At 39.4% G+C, this 15,842-nt stretch overlaps 1 protein-coding gene and 1 long non-coding RNA gene across 4 annotated transcripts in view; one reads left to right on the top strand and one right to left on the bottom strand.

The window, feature by feature from the left end:
• Positions 1–15,842, top strand: part of osbpl9 (oxysterol binding protein-like 9) — a 34,656-nt gene that overhangs the window by 10,226 nt on the left and 8,588 nt on the right. Inside the window, exons 4-9 of one of the 3 annotated variants that reach the window (XM_007552672.2) lie at positions 2,961–3,037; positions 8,664–8,759; positions 9,277–9,324; positions 11,059–11,088; positions 11,196–11,246; positions 11,684–11,722. In XM_007552672.2, the coding sequence (XP_007552734.1) occupies positions 2,961–3,037; positions 8,664–8,759; positions 9,277–9,324; positions 11,059–11,088; positions 11,196–11,246; positions 11,684–11,722 (341 nt within the window). Of the gene's footprint in view, positions 1–2,960; positions 3,038–5,608; positions 6,385–8,663; positions 8,760–9,276; positions 9,325–11,058; positions 11,089–11,195; positions 11,247–11,683; positions 11,723–15,842 lie in introns of those variants that run through there. The other 2 variants (XM_007552674.2, XM_007552673.2) reach the window with 2 other exon arrangements.
• LOC107836335 (uncharacterized) lies at positions 1,568–15,835 on the bottom strand. Its single transcript, XR_001662219.1, has 3 exons — positions 14,223–15,835; positions 3,380–3,385; positions 1,568–1,578 (listed from the first exon to the last, which is right to left on the bottom strand). It is a non-coding gene; the product is annotated as an uncharacterized LOC107836335 (long non-coding RNA).

Raw genomic sequence — 15,842 nt, 5'->3', positions numbered from 1 at the left:
ACAGTGCAGCATTTAAAAGGAAAACAAATATAATGAGACCCTCAGCCATTTGCATTTAGTTAAAGTCCTTTTTTTTCCCCCCAATAAGTCAGTCATTACTGATGCTGTTAACTCATGGGTCGGTTTGGATGAGTTTGTAAGAGCAGTACATGCTGGAGCTCGTCTTGGATGACATTGCCCTTTGCAGAACTTATACCGCGCAACTTATAATTACCTCCATATTAGAGAAACGTTTTAGCATTCACAGATATTAATTAAACACCAGCTGAATATAAACCCCATATCGACAACAGCAGGAGCCCCTCCTCTCTGTACCACATGTACCACAATAGACCCGTGGTATACTTAAGTTTTGCCTAAGAACAAAAACTGCTTAAAACTCCTTTAAGTTTTAATTTAATCAACTTATTCCAATATTTAGCCAAAGACCGCATAAGCACATCAGTGATTTAAAATCTGATGCTGTCGAAGTAGAGCTTTAAACAATTTTAGACTGACATGGCTAAATTTTAACTTTGGAGAAAAAGTCAACCATATTGATGTTTAGCATCGTCTTCTTCACGGCGCGTCATATGTTCCTGCTGAAGAAAAAACAAATACTGCTTCCCTCCTAGCGGGAGTCTTTTGTTAAGGCAAATATCCATTTTGAAAAATTGTTGCTACCCTGGGAAATGAAGCAGAAATTCATGTGACCAATAAACATCGGTGCAACCGCTAATGTAAGAAATGTATGATCCTAGCATTGAACTGCAAATATGTAAAGTACCAGTAGTTGTTTTTTTTTTTTTTTTTTTTTGTTTTTTTTGCATGATGTGTGTCAAACCACCACAAGGTTATATCTGTTTGATGTAAACGGTCTTCTTCAAGTGTTGAATTTGTCAATTAGGTGCAACGCTTTGTCCGTCGTCCAGTGTGTTTCTCTAGTTTAAGGTGAGATGAGTTGCATCATGTGACAAGTGACATTAAACTCCTACTACCCTTTGGTAAGATGTGTTTTTGTGTCTGTCCAGTATCTGTTCCTTATTCTGCTTATTGAAGTGGGATCTTCTCTCACTAAGGGCATATTGAAGCTAAGCTCTGAGAATGAGAGCTTGATTTAGCTGCAGCTTTCAGGTTTTGTAGAGCATTCTTAATTTCTCCTGCAGTTTTGTAGTATATTTTATGTTCCGTTTTAATTCATTCTGTATAATTTAGACACAGTTTTACTGTCTTTTTTTTTTTTTAGGCAACTGTGAGTGAAAACACAGTAGCTTCTCATGTTTTGTACAGTCCCTCTTCTTTGTGTTCTTCTGAAAGCTTCACTGTACTTGTCTTTATCAGAGGGGCATCAGAGCCCAGAGTAATTGGGTTTACTTTGCACATAGTCCTCTGTTATGGCACTACTGCAGCTGGGCCTTAAGACCGCCTTACATACTTACAGATTTAAAGCTTCTCTTTAAAGCTCTGGTGACTTGCTGAGGCAAAAATACTGAACTTGGTGACTTTAGATTTTTTTTTTTCTGCTCATATGATACCTGAATGTTATTGCAAAGGAAGGCCTGCTATATGACAAGAATGAAAACGCACACCATTTAATTTCTTTTTCATCTTTGTGGGGTTTTAAGCGTTCGTGTGACCTACATCTGTTGACTGACGTTCACCAGGTTATTGGATAGTTGGGTCAAAGTTCTAAATCTTTGGCTTGTCATCAGGTAAATGTAAAAATCACCCTTAGTCTGTTTGAATAAGTAACTCTTCAGGTTGCTGCTGTTTCTGGCGACGGCAAACATGTAGGTGGTTGCAGTCGGCTTCTTACTGCATCAGTGCAAACACCTACCTCTGAAAGTTATTTGTAGAGTGGATGTAAAACACAGACTAGATCATTTCCTGGAGCTTGGGTCTTTGTTTTTCTTGAATGGCGGTGCCACCGTCTCGTCTTTGCCATGAATAGCAGCTAAACAATGTTAGCTTCCCTAATCTGCTTCTTTGGTGAGTCTGTTTGGCAAACGGGGAAAGTGAGAGGCCACTGAGGCAGTGTCTAAGTGGATTGGAGTGAGCCTCAGCTGCCTTTTAATGTCTTTAAAAGCTTTTCAGCTATAGCATGGCTCAGCCTCCATGCTTGCACAGTCATTCATCTGTTGTAGTCTTGCTTTTATTTGAGTGAAAAGTGGCCCGTATGCAGTTATCCAGCCAGTGTTGGGGGCAGGTTACAGCTTTTCGAGTTGAGGTTTTATTATATTGGACAACCTCCTGCTTGTGGAAAAGCCTGATAAAAGCTGCCATGGAAGGACAGTTTTACAAATGTATGAAAGACGTATGTGTGAGATGTGTCCCGTTTTAATAAAAAGTCCTCAGAACATTGACGTGCATGAAAAGTGGACAAAACTGACGCCACGAAGCAACCAGGAAGGGTTTGCAGTGAGCCCTGCATGTACAACAGCTTCCACACAATCCCTGTTTAATGTCACTGGTAGCCTGTTTGGTCTCTGCTCAGAGGCTGCAGCCCCTCCATGCAAACAAAGGATATATGTTAGAAATCAACACGGAGATTGGGTTGACTTTAGGTCTTTCCATGCAATTTACTGCCATTTACATGCGTCACCAGAGTAACGTTTTGCTTTAACAAAAAGTCACTTTTACTACTTTATTTCGGTTCAGAAAGTGAAGCTTGTGTTTTATTTATGTAGTTTGCAGGTTGGTATTTTATGACAGTTTATGTTTGGTATTTTTATAGATTTTGTCCCCGTAAGGAGTCTGTGCTGGGACTGGATGTTCTTCTGCAGTTAAGAGCTAGAAAATGCAAAGCGGATCTTGTAAATGTCAGCTGTAGTTTCTGTTCATCTCAGTGTTCCCCAGTGTTCATATCATCTCAGTGTTGTGTCCTGGTGTCATTAGTGTTTGACTCAAACACAGCTTCTGATCTTGTCTTTATGAAAAATATGGCTCACAGGGTGTGTTTCTGTACACTTTTCCCCCCTCAGCTCGAGATGCAGACGAACGTGAGAAGTGGATCCACGCCTTAGAGGGAACCATCCTACGTCACACCCTCCAGCTCCGGGTACGTAGCAGCAAACCGCCTTGTTTGTATTCGTATGGCTGCGTGCTGACAAGCAAAATCAACATTGGTGTGGGGATCCTTGATGTTCACTTGCCTGTCAGCACTAGTGTGTGCAGTTTTTCTTTAGACTAAACAGGCTGTACCGTTTTAAGTATGGCAATACTGGTACAAAGTCCACGATGGAAATGAAGCTGGAGGATGAAAGTAAATGTGAGTTCTAGATATCAGTCTGTTCATTTTTTAAAACAATATTTACTTTGGGCTACATACAATTTATGGTTGTAATGTCATAAACTTTTACGGTAACACTTTATTTGAAGGGGGTGGGGGAATAAGACTGACGTGACACTGTCATAAACGTGACATAACACCTGTCATGAACATGAATAAGTCTTCATGAATATTTATGACTGTTGTCATAAAGCGTCATTCGGTAAATTATGACACTTTTAATACAAAGTTGACATTATTGAAAATCTCTGTTATCATAACTTGACATTAATCTAGACAAAAATGTCTTCGTTATGACAACGTGACATTAAGCAAGATATTATAACTTGTCACGAATGTCATAACGGGTGAATTTTAAAATGTTATCCTTATAAGACAATAATTTCTTGCTTAATGTCAAGTTGTCATAACGAAGACATTTTCAATAATGTCAACTTTGTATTAAAAGTGTCATAATTTACCGAATGACACTTTATGACAACAGTCATAAATATTCATGAAGACTTACTGATGTTCATGACAGGTGTTTATGACAGTGTCATGTCAGTCTTATTCACCCCCCCTTCAAATAAAGTGTTACCACATTTACTACCACAAAATGTTTAAAATGTGAATCAAGGGGAAAATGTTATCTTGGCAAGGCTTTGTTATCCTGCATCACTCGTGGTGAATTTGACACAAGATGTCTAGTGATCATGCATGTAATGTCCCAAAATCAATGAAAAACTCTGTTTTTAATTCCTTAAGTCAATATTTTTTCTATGCCTAACAGTTTCAATTAATTTTGCCTCTTTAAGGAGGAACCTGTTTGGAGCAGGCGGTTCCATGATCCGGTTGCCTTGATCCTGCAACTGGATCAAGGCAGGATCAATTTTCCAGCAGAGTCTCGCCCACTAAACTGTGACACTTGTTGCGAATCGGAGCACTGCTGGGTTTGGTGGGAACTATTATGTGCAAAAAGGCGTTTCGTTTCTCGTCACTTCAACCATGAACCATTCTAAATAAACTGACTCATTCCTATACACAAGGTTCTGCAGATACATTGTTGGTGACACACTGCAGGCACACAATCTTCAAAGATGTCAGTATGAGTTTCTAAAGCTGCTTAGAGAAAATCTTTTTTCAAACTTTTTTCCTTAGTCATTCTGGAAAAGCAGCCAATATAGCTGCACAGATGTTGTCTTTAGTCTAATTGTGCTTTGGCAAAAAGAAAATATTTCACTACAGCAGACTTTAATCCCTATAATGCTTGAAAGCAGTTGCAACTGAACCCAAAGACTTAATGGAAACAACTCGTCCTATAAACTGACGCCAGAAGCCGTTTTTTTTTTTTTTTGTGCAAAGTTAATTATTAAATATGCTTTCAAAGCAGTGGGAGAGAAGCAGCACAATGTTAAATTTTGGTGCCAAACCACTTGCAAATGCAATGAGATAGTGTAAATCAATGTGAAAATAAGAGGAAATGTTATCCATCAACATTTTACTACCTTAACAAACAGAAAAAAAAAATAAATCTGCAAACTTTGTCATAGATAAAATTATTTTTGAACTAATGTATGTTTCCTTATCTGTCACAAAATAGCAGATTCAAGCATGAAAATTATCATAGCAAATAGATTTTATGAAAGGAGGATTTAAAAAAAAAAAGAATATTTCAGGTCAAAATCACAAATAAAGAATCGCCAAATTTACTGTGTAATTCATCAAAACTTTTCAAGTAACGAGCTCTTTCCTCATGGTCTTAATCTGGAAAACAACCCAAATGATCCCAAACTGGGCAAAATGCAACATAATGCAAGTAATACTATAAATGACTGAAAAGTAGAATAATGTCACACCTCTAACTTTGCACGTCTTTACTGGGGCTGTGGGGGAAGGGATGGTTGTGATTGTAAGGATGTTTATTTTCTACATGTTGTCATTGGACCAGTCAGACCTGCACAATCCCACTGTGTGCTTTCGGTTTCCAAAGAAATGCTTGGATGTAGTATATCGCTGGCTCTCATGTCTCAGGTGACGTGCATCCAAATTTCCACTGCTCTTTTTCGTATAATATGATCTAGTTAAATTTAGTATGGGTAAGCTCAACCTTGAACTAGTTGCTGTGAGGTTTTGAGTTTTTTTTTTTTTAGCTGAACAGAAAGCTAAGAGGTGGTGAAAAGTCGGTTATATAGCGGCATCATGAAGGAAGCTGTTAAGGCAGAACATGTTAAGCACTACAGCATCTTTCTTTTAGTTTATTTAAGAGTCTGGTTTATATCTGACCTTACTCCTGCCTTGTTTTGTCTCCGCTTGTGTCTTTTTTGTTGTTGTTGTTGTTATTGGCTAGGCTGGTGTTTTATCCTGCATCTTTTACTTTCTGCTTTTTTTAAGCTACCTCTCAGCTGTTCTCATTCAATTTAAACCCTCCATGAGTCTTCCCCCCTCCTTCCCTCCCTTCATCCTCTGGCTATATTCAGTTCTTCCAGCTCAATTTCTCTTCTTTTTTTTTATGCTTACAATCAACCTTGTCATTTGCCCTCTCCTTTACCTCCGCTGTCTGCTACTCTCCCTTCTCCCTTCACAGCAAATCTCTCCGATGTGCTACGTGTGTTTGCTCGCTTACCGTACCCGCACACCCACAAATACACACGTATGTGCATTTACGTGAGTTGCTGTCGTAGGATCATGTGGCCAGCGCTAACCAATCCCAGATCTGGTTGCTTGATAAACAGCACATCTGCCTCTGCTGCAGCAGCCAATCAGTGTTTCTCTTAGTGCTTGTGTGCTGTGTGGTTTTCCTTCTGCCTGAGAGAGGAAGTGTGCCCTTCCTGGCAGGGGAGGGTCTTGGATTAACTCAGCTCTGTCTGCCTCATACCAAATAGTCAGCTGATGCCTGCTGCTCAAGAGTATATCGTATCCAGACTGGCTGCACACTCTCGAAGAGAAGGAGGGTCTTTGTTTCTGTGTCTGAGAGGAGGAGGAAGACATAATCCTAACTTCACCAGAGCTCATGGTTTGTCGCTGTGGGGGGGAAAAAAGCTCATAACGGAGGAGGGGAAAAAGGCTTGTCAGGCTAAATGGCCTGAGAGATGCACAAGCTTTGATGCAGCATGTTCATTGGAGCGAGGCGCCCTGTAAGTAAGACACACACACACAAACAAAAACAACACACAACTCGATCATCTGCCGCGCGCCGCTGGGACGGCAGCGTTTTAAAGTGGGTCACACAGTGTGGAAAGATAAATACATAGTGAGGAGGGGTGGGGGGGATTGAGCTCTGGAGGCAGTTTTGTTTTCTACAGCCAGATTGGGTGGATGATTCTAAGTGTGTGTCCTTGCTCTGAAAGATTCCCTCTATGGGACAGAGATGAGGAGTCTGGCTGGTGGGAATGAGTGGGAGCGGAGGTGCAGACGTCTGGGAATATTTCTGGGACAGTGAAGGAGTGACGTGGCTGTTTATAAACCAACCACCTGCAGCTGACTTTCTGTTCCTGAACTTATCAGCTCTGTCTGTGAAATACAGCTTCCCTTCCCCCCCCCGCCTGCCATCGTGCATGTTGACAAAACAAAAGATTTAGTTTGCCGCATAATAATAGTGGCCTATGTTAGTTTGCCGCGGTGTTTAACCTCAGAAGTGTCGTCTTCCTGACCTATATAGCTTTCTTTTTATGTTTACATCCGAGGTCAGCACCGTTTCCAGTCTAAAGAGACATTTTAACTTTCTAAAGAAAATAAACTGTATTGAACTATGTTGTCATTACTTTATAAAGATTCAACACACACAAAACAATTATAAAACTATGTATGTTTTGTTGTTCCATAGATTTAAAGGCACAATATTAAGAACCAGTACTGATTTTTGTTGAAAGCATTTCTTTACATTGGAGGGGTTTTTTTCTTCTTCCACAGGAATAAGTGTGCTGACATTAAAAATGTTCTAAGTTGTGTGACATGATTCTCCTGAAGTAAAAGGATGAGTTTATTTCAAGGCTTTTCTCACATCTTTGCCAGGGGTGCCAACAGATTTGTCCATGTAGTGTCTGTATTAGTGCAAGTTGTGTTCATGGCTTTATTTAGATTTTATATCAACACACTTAGAATCACCATTTTGTAATTCATTCTCGGTCACTTTAGTTCACTGTCTGCACTTGTTTGGTCCCTTGAGGTCATTTTTGCACGGTTATGTATTGATCCCTGTGTTGTTGGTTTCAAGTTCAGTCATCATGCATTACTGGAAGGATTTGCGTCTTGTTGCTGTCATTTTGGCCCAGGTTCTTACTTTGTAAGCAAGCTGAAATAGCAGAGCATGCACCTTTGATCCTTTCAGGAAGATTGTCATGTTAACTTCATGCTTCAGGGCTGCAGGACAGACTTTGCTCTCTGTAAAGCTAACAAGTTTAAGCCTAAGCAGTTCTCAGGCCTGGACAGATGTTAATGTTTTGCTCTGGTTTAATGGCTTTTCTTCACATTCCCATGAAATCTCAGACTGTAGGAAGAGGAGATAGCAGGAGAATGCGACGCAGCAAACCCAAGGCGATGACGGCTGCTCTCTCAATGGTTTGATAAGAGCTTGACTTGCTAAGAGGATTTATGATTCAGTTGATTCCCATTTACTCTGAGACCATTTCTCTAGAATTGTCTGCTCTTTCTTTTTTTAAAACCAAACAGACTGCTGTTGCAGTAAATTGCTCTGACATATGCCTTATTAGTCATCACCGGGGCTGCCTGATGTACAGGGGTTATTGTTGCTGCTGCTAAATCCGGGCGTTCAGACTCTGTAGCTTTTTGCCAAGCAGATCTTCTTCCCTGTACTTTCATCGTTCGGACCTTTTCATGTCCCCAGTGCTCGGGTGAGCTTGGACGGATAGAAACTCGTGTGGTCCTCTTTGTTTTGCCTGTGGCTCGGTAATTGCCTTTTAACGGATCTTATGTAATGAAATGTTCTCTGTGTGCGTGCATACGTGAAGGCTAGGGGCTATTAAGGGAAACTAATTAACAAACAATAAATCTGAGTGCACCTCAGCCCATTTGTGCTCTGCGGCTCGGCTCTGCAGCTGTGTCTGTCTTGGTTTTTAGTTTTGTTGAAGCCTGACAAACGCTGGCTGTCACATATGTTGGTTATTCACGCAGGCTCGCCTTTTGACAATACTCCTGGTATTGTATTTCACGTAGTACAGTACATTGCTGGAAGATTTCCCTGCACTGTTGATGTTTCCACCGTTTTCTGCTCCCGTTTACAAAAGCCGTCTGGTCATGAGGCGATGGAGTCGAGCCATTATCTCATGAAAGGACAGCTCTTGGTTATTGATCCTGGCTGCACATTTTGCTTTGAATATGCAAAACTACCAGGGCTTTTACCACAAGTCTCTTAGAGATTGCATTAATGGTTGGCTTTTTGTTTTCCTGTCTGCAGGAGGCTGAGACAGGACTCGTTCCGAGTGTGCAAGACTTCGACAAGAAGCTAGCGGAAGCTGACGCCTACCTACAGATCCTAATCGACCAGTTGAAGGTAGGACGGAGCGTCCGAGCTGGAAGGTTTTATTTTTGGCAGAGATGTGACAATCTATCTTGAACTTTATATATCAGACTGAGAAATCAATATGTCCCATTTTATAGATTTTTGATCCAGTTAGAATATCTTTGATCATCTAAAGTATCCTGAATGATCACATTGTTCCATAAGTAAAGCAAGGCCTCACTCTGTAATTTGTTCATCCCCTTTCTGAACTCATTCTCATTTTTAAAGCAGATATTTTATAAAGCAGAGTTGTGGTAACACGATGACAAGGCAGAAAGTAGTGCAGCCGCACAGTCTCTCCCCGGCTTGTTCAGTGTTTTTATTAAGACCCTTTGTCTTTATAAAAACACTTCACGGCTCCTTTGTGTCAGTCACCACGTTATCTAAAGTCATCTGCAGGCTGCAGATACTCTGTGTGATCCTTCTGAATACTCTGTTGACTGGAAACATCTCTGCTCGTATCTCATCTGTCCCCTTTTCCACCTTTTCATCTCTTGTTCTCAAACAGCTGTTTGATGAGAAGATCAAGGACTGCAAAGAGGATGAATCGCGCAGAGTGAGTACCAGCAGTGCTCTGTCTCAGACCTCTGCTCCTCTGTTTTCTCTTTCAATAGGCCCCTGACGAATTACTAAATGCAATTTAGAGGCTGTGACGCCTGTGCAGATGAGCTCTGGTCTGCTCTGTTGCAGGTTGTTTGGTAGCTTTGATTAAAAAGAAAAAATAATTTAAAAAAATGTTACATTATGACCCATTTGCACTGACAATTTGATTGTAGAATAACTTTTAACAACCAGATATTATTTGGTGAAAGATTACCTGGAAGACCTCTGATCACTGTGTTTAAACTGCAAGCATTCAGATAAATATTTAATTAGCTTATTAATGTCAAATACAGTTGACATCGTCTGACCTGCCATGTTTCATCATTTGATGCAGAAAAAGTGAAAGTCTTTGACATATTGAATAATGTAGATTGTTTTTCTTTGTTGTTTTTTTGTTATTTGCTGCTGTATTTCTAGAGATAAGCAAACAGCTTAAGAGCTTTTATTTCTTTCTGATTTTTGATTCCTCAGAAAAAGCTGATAAACATGTACAAAATAAAACTTACAAGTTTTATATTTCCTTGCAGTGGAAAAATCTCATTCTAAAAATTTCCTGTAGTTTTCCAATAGTGAGCGTTACAGTGTTTTTTTTTTTTTTACTTGATATTTTTACCTCTGTTACATCATCTTCACTATGTGTGGTGTTGAGATAAAACTAAAACTAGTTTCTCATCCAGCCTCGTCTGTGATGAGATACATACGTTCAAACATCAGTACACATCCGTGTCACTAGAATGACTTTCCTGTTTCAAGAGCTGCTCTGTTTCACGTCATATTCATACATTTGGGAAACGATAAGTTGCGCAATACAAATTAAGTTTCTTTGCACTTTTTTTTTTCATTAAATAAATATGCTCAAACATTTTTTATTGTGAGATTGATGCTACTACAGTAAAATATTGCGTTACATCTTTACCAGGGATGGCTTCTAGCCTCAATAATGCAAAATTACGTACATTTGTGAAATGCAAAATTACGTTCGATCTTTGTCACTTCAAGTTCATTCAAAGAGGGAAGGAACATATTTCTTTTATTTTAAATATATAAAAAAGAGAAGAGCTGTAAATATATCAGAGGTGACAATACCACAAATAAAAATAAGCAGCAAATGAGAAGTGTTGGTCAGAGTTTTTTTGTATTTCACAAAATAATAAAATATTATGATTGTGACGGTGACTGTTGTTAAGGCAGTTTTTGACCATATCTGCTTGGTGTCTGTTTAAATTTTCACTTTCATGATCTAAAATTTTAAAGTTTTGCCTTCTGACCTAAACAACATACAGATCTCAGGGCAAATGGCTGCCATCTTGTTTGGGTTTATCCTGTTTTATTACATGCTTTTTCCTAAAATGTTATGAGTTCTGGGAAATGGTGTTTAAAGTTGGGAACAGTTCTAAGGAATTTCTCTTGAAGGAACCTTTTTGATGAGATTGTGTTTTTGGTTTGGTTAAGGGTTTACCACTATTTTCCATCTGAAAGCTGTGAATAAGTGACGTCAGATCTATTTTTCTTGAAAATTATGTTGTTGAAGCAAATAAAAGAGCGGCTGCCGTTGGACATATTTAACCGTGGGATGTTTCTCCAAATGCTGCCTGATCCATTTCAGGTTGCATCTGCAGTCCTCCTTTAGAAACCTTGTAAATCTAATGGTATGCTTTCTTCTTTCTTTTTTTTTTTTTTTTGTTAGAAAATAGAAAATTTGAAGGAGACTACTTGTGTAAGTTAACTCATGCATATTTACTTTCCTGAATTTCCAAACTTCCTGTTAAGTTTGGAAGTCAGTTCCTTTCTAACGGATTCCTTTTTTTTCCCTCTCTCTTTCAGAGTATGGTAGAGTCCATCAAGCACTGTATTGTTCTGCTGCAAATTGCCAAGGTAAACCACTTGACTGCATGTCTGAACACCTCTCTGTGGGTTGCCATGACGGTGGTCTTTTTCGTAATCACTTTTCTTGTGAAAGCACACGGGTGTGTATGCTCTGTGTCCGGTCTGTAAGGTAGTTCCCCGCTCACAGTTGCTATCTGGGTCGGTGGATGACGAAGGGTGTGGCCCAGTGCTCGTTTCATCACATGTTCCTTTCAGCTGTCTGGAAGGAAGTGGGGGGTTTACTGGTGTTTCATGTGGTCGATAGGTGTGACGACTTGTACTTTTGGAACTTGGAATAATGGGACATCACATGCGGGGTTTAAACATGTGATAAAACGATCACTGCAAACGGCAATTTACTGAAGATAAGATTCTCAGTCAGGATGCTTTTTGACTTGAACCTTTGTACCCAAAGCAGTCTAACGCTGTCTTCTTAAAATTTTAAGGACCAAAGTAACGAACAACAACACGCAAACGGACTTATAGTAAGTTTCAACGTTTTCCTGTCCATGAAAAACAATTGAAATCAGACGAAACTTCCAACTTTCTTTTCTGACATAATCTACCCTCTCCTTTAGCGAAGCTGATAAATCAGATCTTTAGAGCATGCCATCTAATTTGGACATAAGCTCTACCTTAAGCTCTTTCCCCTCATGTCTGCCGCTGCTATCTTCTTGATTAAAACTTTCCTGTTTTAATCTGAGTTTAATTCCTTTTAGCAATGGTTGGGAACTATCCTTCATCACAGCAGAAAATATGCATGCATGTAACACTCGGTTTGTATTTTTGCATAGTATACTGTGCATTACAAAAAATTCCATAATCATTGAATTGTTTCGCTTTTTGTCACATTAAATCCTCAAACGTTTTTTTTCATGCAAGTTACTGAGATTTTATATGAAAAACCGACACCAGGTCCTGGATTTTTATTTAACTCCCTTTACTCTGATTTTGGAAATATAGCTGCGTTCAACCAAGTGTAAGTCTTGGTAGAGTTTTGTATATTATTTGCATAATTGTAAAGTGGCGCAATAGGGATCCAGTTTGGGTTTTGTAGCACGTTTCTACAACTGATCATCTGACGAGATTTGCACCTGGTGCCACTGAATTTTATTTATTGCTGTTGAAGTTTTTCCTTCAATTTCTCAATAATGAGCCACATTTGTGCTGGCTTTATCATATACAATCTCAACAAAAACACATTGAAGTTTGGGGCTTAAATTTGACAGAATGTGGAAAAAGTTCCTGATTTCTATGATCCTTTTACAAAACACTGTATGTTAATGTATGTTTATGTGATGCATGCATGTTTTTTTTTGTTTTGTTTTTTTTGTCATCATACCTGATCCAAGCACATCACTTCACCCTGAAATTAAAGCCAGCATTGATTGAGCCCGCTCACGCTGCCTGCTTATTGAATTTCTGAGCACTAATAGCCAGTAAAGCCATCCAGAGAGCACTTTGCAGGCTCTGCAGGTGCACCGTGTTCACATTCTAGGCCATTCCAGGACTCGGGCATGTTTACTTACCACTATTCTCATCAGTTTTCCAAAGCAATCACTTTAGGCTTTTAGACTGATTTCTCAGTCTACACGCTCAGCTTCATATCCAGCCTCCTGTTGGGATGAAGTAAGGTGGAGTAAAAGTATAATCTGTCACAAATAATGTTGAATTATCGGCCAGGTGCGAATAAAATCCTTGCTTAACTGACCGTACATATAGTCTATGTGGCTTACTGCTCAGCTAAAGCAGACCTCAAAGACTACAACCACCATGCTTTCAAAGGGGAACTGCGAAAAGTGGATATTTTCCACTCTGGCTCACAGTTCGCTTTCTATAATACTTTTGCAAGAAGTGGAAACTTTTCTCTATTCTTAGTTAGGTATCATATCGCATGAGGTGAAGTACCGTGGAAAAGGGAGGGCAGAGAAAAGAAGAATCATCCAGTTGAAGAGACATGAAGATGAGGGGGAAGTAGAAAATCAATCTGAAAGCTCTTTGAATGCTTTGGAAAATGCTAACAGTTTATGCAGAATAGTTTAACGCACAGAAAACATCCAGTATCGTCTCCGATTTGTGAATCCCACAGAGGCTGGACTGCTCATACTGTGGGAGTCTGCTCTTATGGCAGATATAATCCCATAGTCATTAAGTAAAGTATTATGTGGTATAAATAGCACAGCCTAAGCTCCGTCTACCCCTAGATCTGCCCGTTTTATGTTTCCTAAGCTTCCTGCCTGAGATTCGTCTGCAGCTTTTTCACCACTAGAAGTATGCCACGTTGTCTGTGTTTTTTATAAAGTTTAGAAAACGATTCATGCACTGGCAGCTTGAAACACTAACAGCATGTTTGATGGTCCACGTTGTTCTTACACTGTGGGAAAGATGCTATCAATTTAAGAGATTCTTTCAACTAAAAGGAGAAACGGCAAATTGTATTTAACCGTCAACATCATTTAGTTGGTTTAACTAGAGCTGCTAGCTGCGCTGATATTACACTCGCATCAAAAAGAAATTAATTACGTCATGGTTTATTTAGACCCAACTGTACTTGAACTGCACGTCTCCATCTGCTTTCGAGTCATCTCCCGTTTGCTGGAGCCTAAGATTGACCACCCCCATCATGGCAGACTAATATTTCTCTGTTTGGCTATAATTAGTGGCCCTTGACTTAGTTTTTTTTTTCAAAGGCATCTTGAACAGAAGCGTGCAGAGTGGCGGATGAAGCATGAACTCAAATGTGTGAAGCTCTGATCACAGTTTGAGATCCGGGAGTTTGAATTATTTTTATGTAAAAACAAACAGGCATATAATATTCAGACATCACATTATATTAAACTCCTCCTCAGCTTCATCTGAGGGCAAACTCAGTACAGACTCACCACATTTGCACCAGTTATTCTTTCTGTGAATTTCAACTGAAGAAAAAGCTGTTTAAATTGCTGTAGGTCAAGTTAAAGCAGTGACCTCTCGGACTGTAATGACAAGAGCCCTGAGGGTGAGCTGTCGCTGAACCATAGGTCGATATGATCCTGTTTGGATTTGGCCTTGTTCCAGTCAGTGAGGATATTGGATGCAGGAACTCTGTTAAACTAAATAGACATTGCAAAGTATTATGCATAGGTACTCCTGTAGAAGAGGCGGAAAACATCTTTAACTTAATTGACCCTAAATTACAGTAGCAAAATCTAACATTGAAACTTTTAGATGAATCCAACCTTTAATTTGAGGATGATTGCTTACTGAAGAAAATGGATGTAACAAAAATCTTTACTTAATTTATAAAAAAAAAATTTTTTAACTTGATCACTAGTTCCTAATGTCAATTACGTTTTCCCTGTGGTATAAATATGACAGTGTCTCATTGTCACTTGCCACTAGACTGGATCAGAATCCATAATTACCACACACAGTAAGCAGGATGGTAACATGTGCAAAATAAAATCTCCAAAACTCGGCCTCACCTTAAGAGTCAAACAGTTATTTGGGATTAGTAAGCATTTTCTCTTCCACCATCAAAAACGTAAACGTTTGAATTTTGCCCAGTGCTTCTTGGGCTTTAAATTGAGTCGTTTAAATTACTCAGTTTGAGCTTTTCAGCTACAAAGAAAAAAAATCACATCGCCCCTTCTAGTAAGTAAGGAGAAGGATCCGTGTTGCTGTGGGCCCGTTTCCCTCTAAAAGGCCTTGGAAACTCTAAATGTATAGCTGTATGAAATCTTTGGAATACCAGGACACTTTAAATACCAATCTGATGAATTCTGCCATTATATGGTAATGATCCAAGATATGACCAAATCAACACAGAAGTGACACAAAATCCACCTCTCATGAGCATCTCAGTCCCCCAGACCTAAATCCTCTTAAGATGTAAGCTCAAGAAAGGAAAGCGTCAAGTGAACTCATGACTCGGGATGATCTAGAGAGATTAGGCAAAGGGAATGGCCAAAGTCCCCCGCCTCCCCTGTGAATGCTCAATCCTTGTGAAATTTTATAGGAGACTAATGATGTAATGATTTCTGAATAAATATTCTAAATCTAAAGTTTTAATTTAGTTAGATTTGTCATTGGAAGATTGTGCTACTGCAGTAAAAGTTGCCTGCAATACATCTAACCTCTAGACATCATGGCCACACGATCTGAAACGTGTTGCTGATTTTTTACAACAGGGAAATCATGAGACGGAGTGTAAAATCTCCTTTTTTTTTACTGGAGGCATCCTTGTTATTGTCCTGCTGGTTTCTATGTTGTCATGCATGCAGCCTGGTCGGCTTCATATTGATTGCAGTAGTTAATCCCGTCATTCTCTCCAGGACATCGGGTGAAAGGGAATCGATCTCTCCGGATTAGATAGGGCGTTTCAGTGCAGCACTCTTGATAATGCTTTGGTCTACCAATAATCTGATCTATAACCAGCTCACATGTTTTGTCCAGTCAATATTAAGACACACGTGGTAAAAAAAAAATGCCAAAGTTGTTAAGCATTTTTTTTTTAACTATAAGCAGGCAGCGTTTTGAGGTGCAGTCACTCCAGCAGGTGTGTTTTGACTAGTCAGGCAGGTGTTTGTGTTGCTGAACTTGGTTTTTACTCCCTTATTTTCACAG

Source organism: Poecilia formosa, unplaced genomic scaffold (assembly GCF_000485575.1).
Source record: "Poecilia formosa unplaced genomic scaffold, Poecilia_formosa-5.1.2 Scaffold52, whole genome shotgun sequence".
Taxonomy (NCBI): domain Eukaryota; kingdom Metazoa; phylum Chordata; class Actinopteri; order Cyprinodontiformes; family Poeciliidae; genus Poecilia; species Poecilia formosa.
This window is presented reverse-complemented; position numbering and strand designations above follow the sequence as displayed.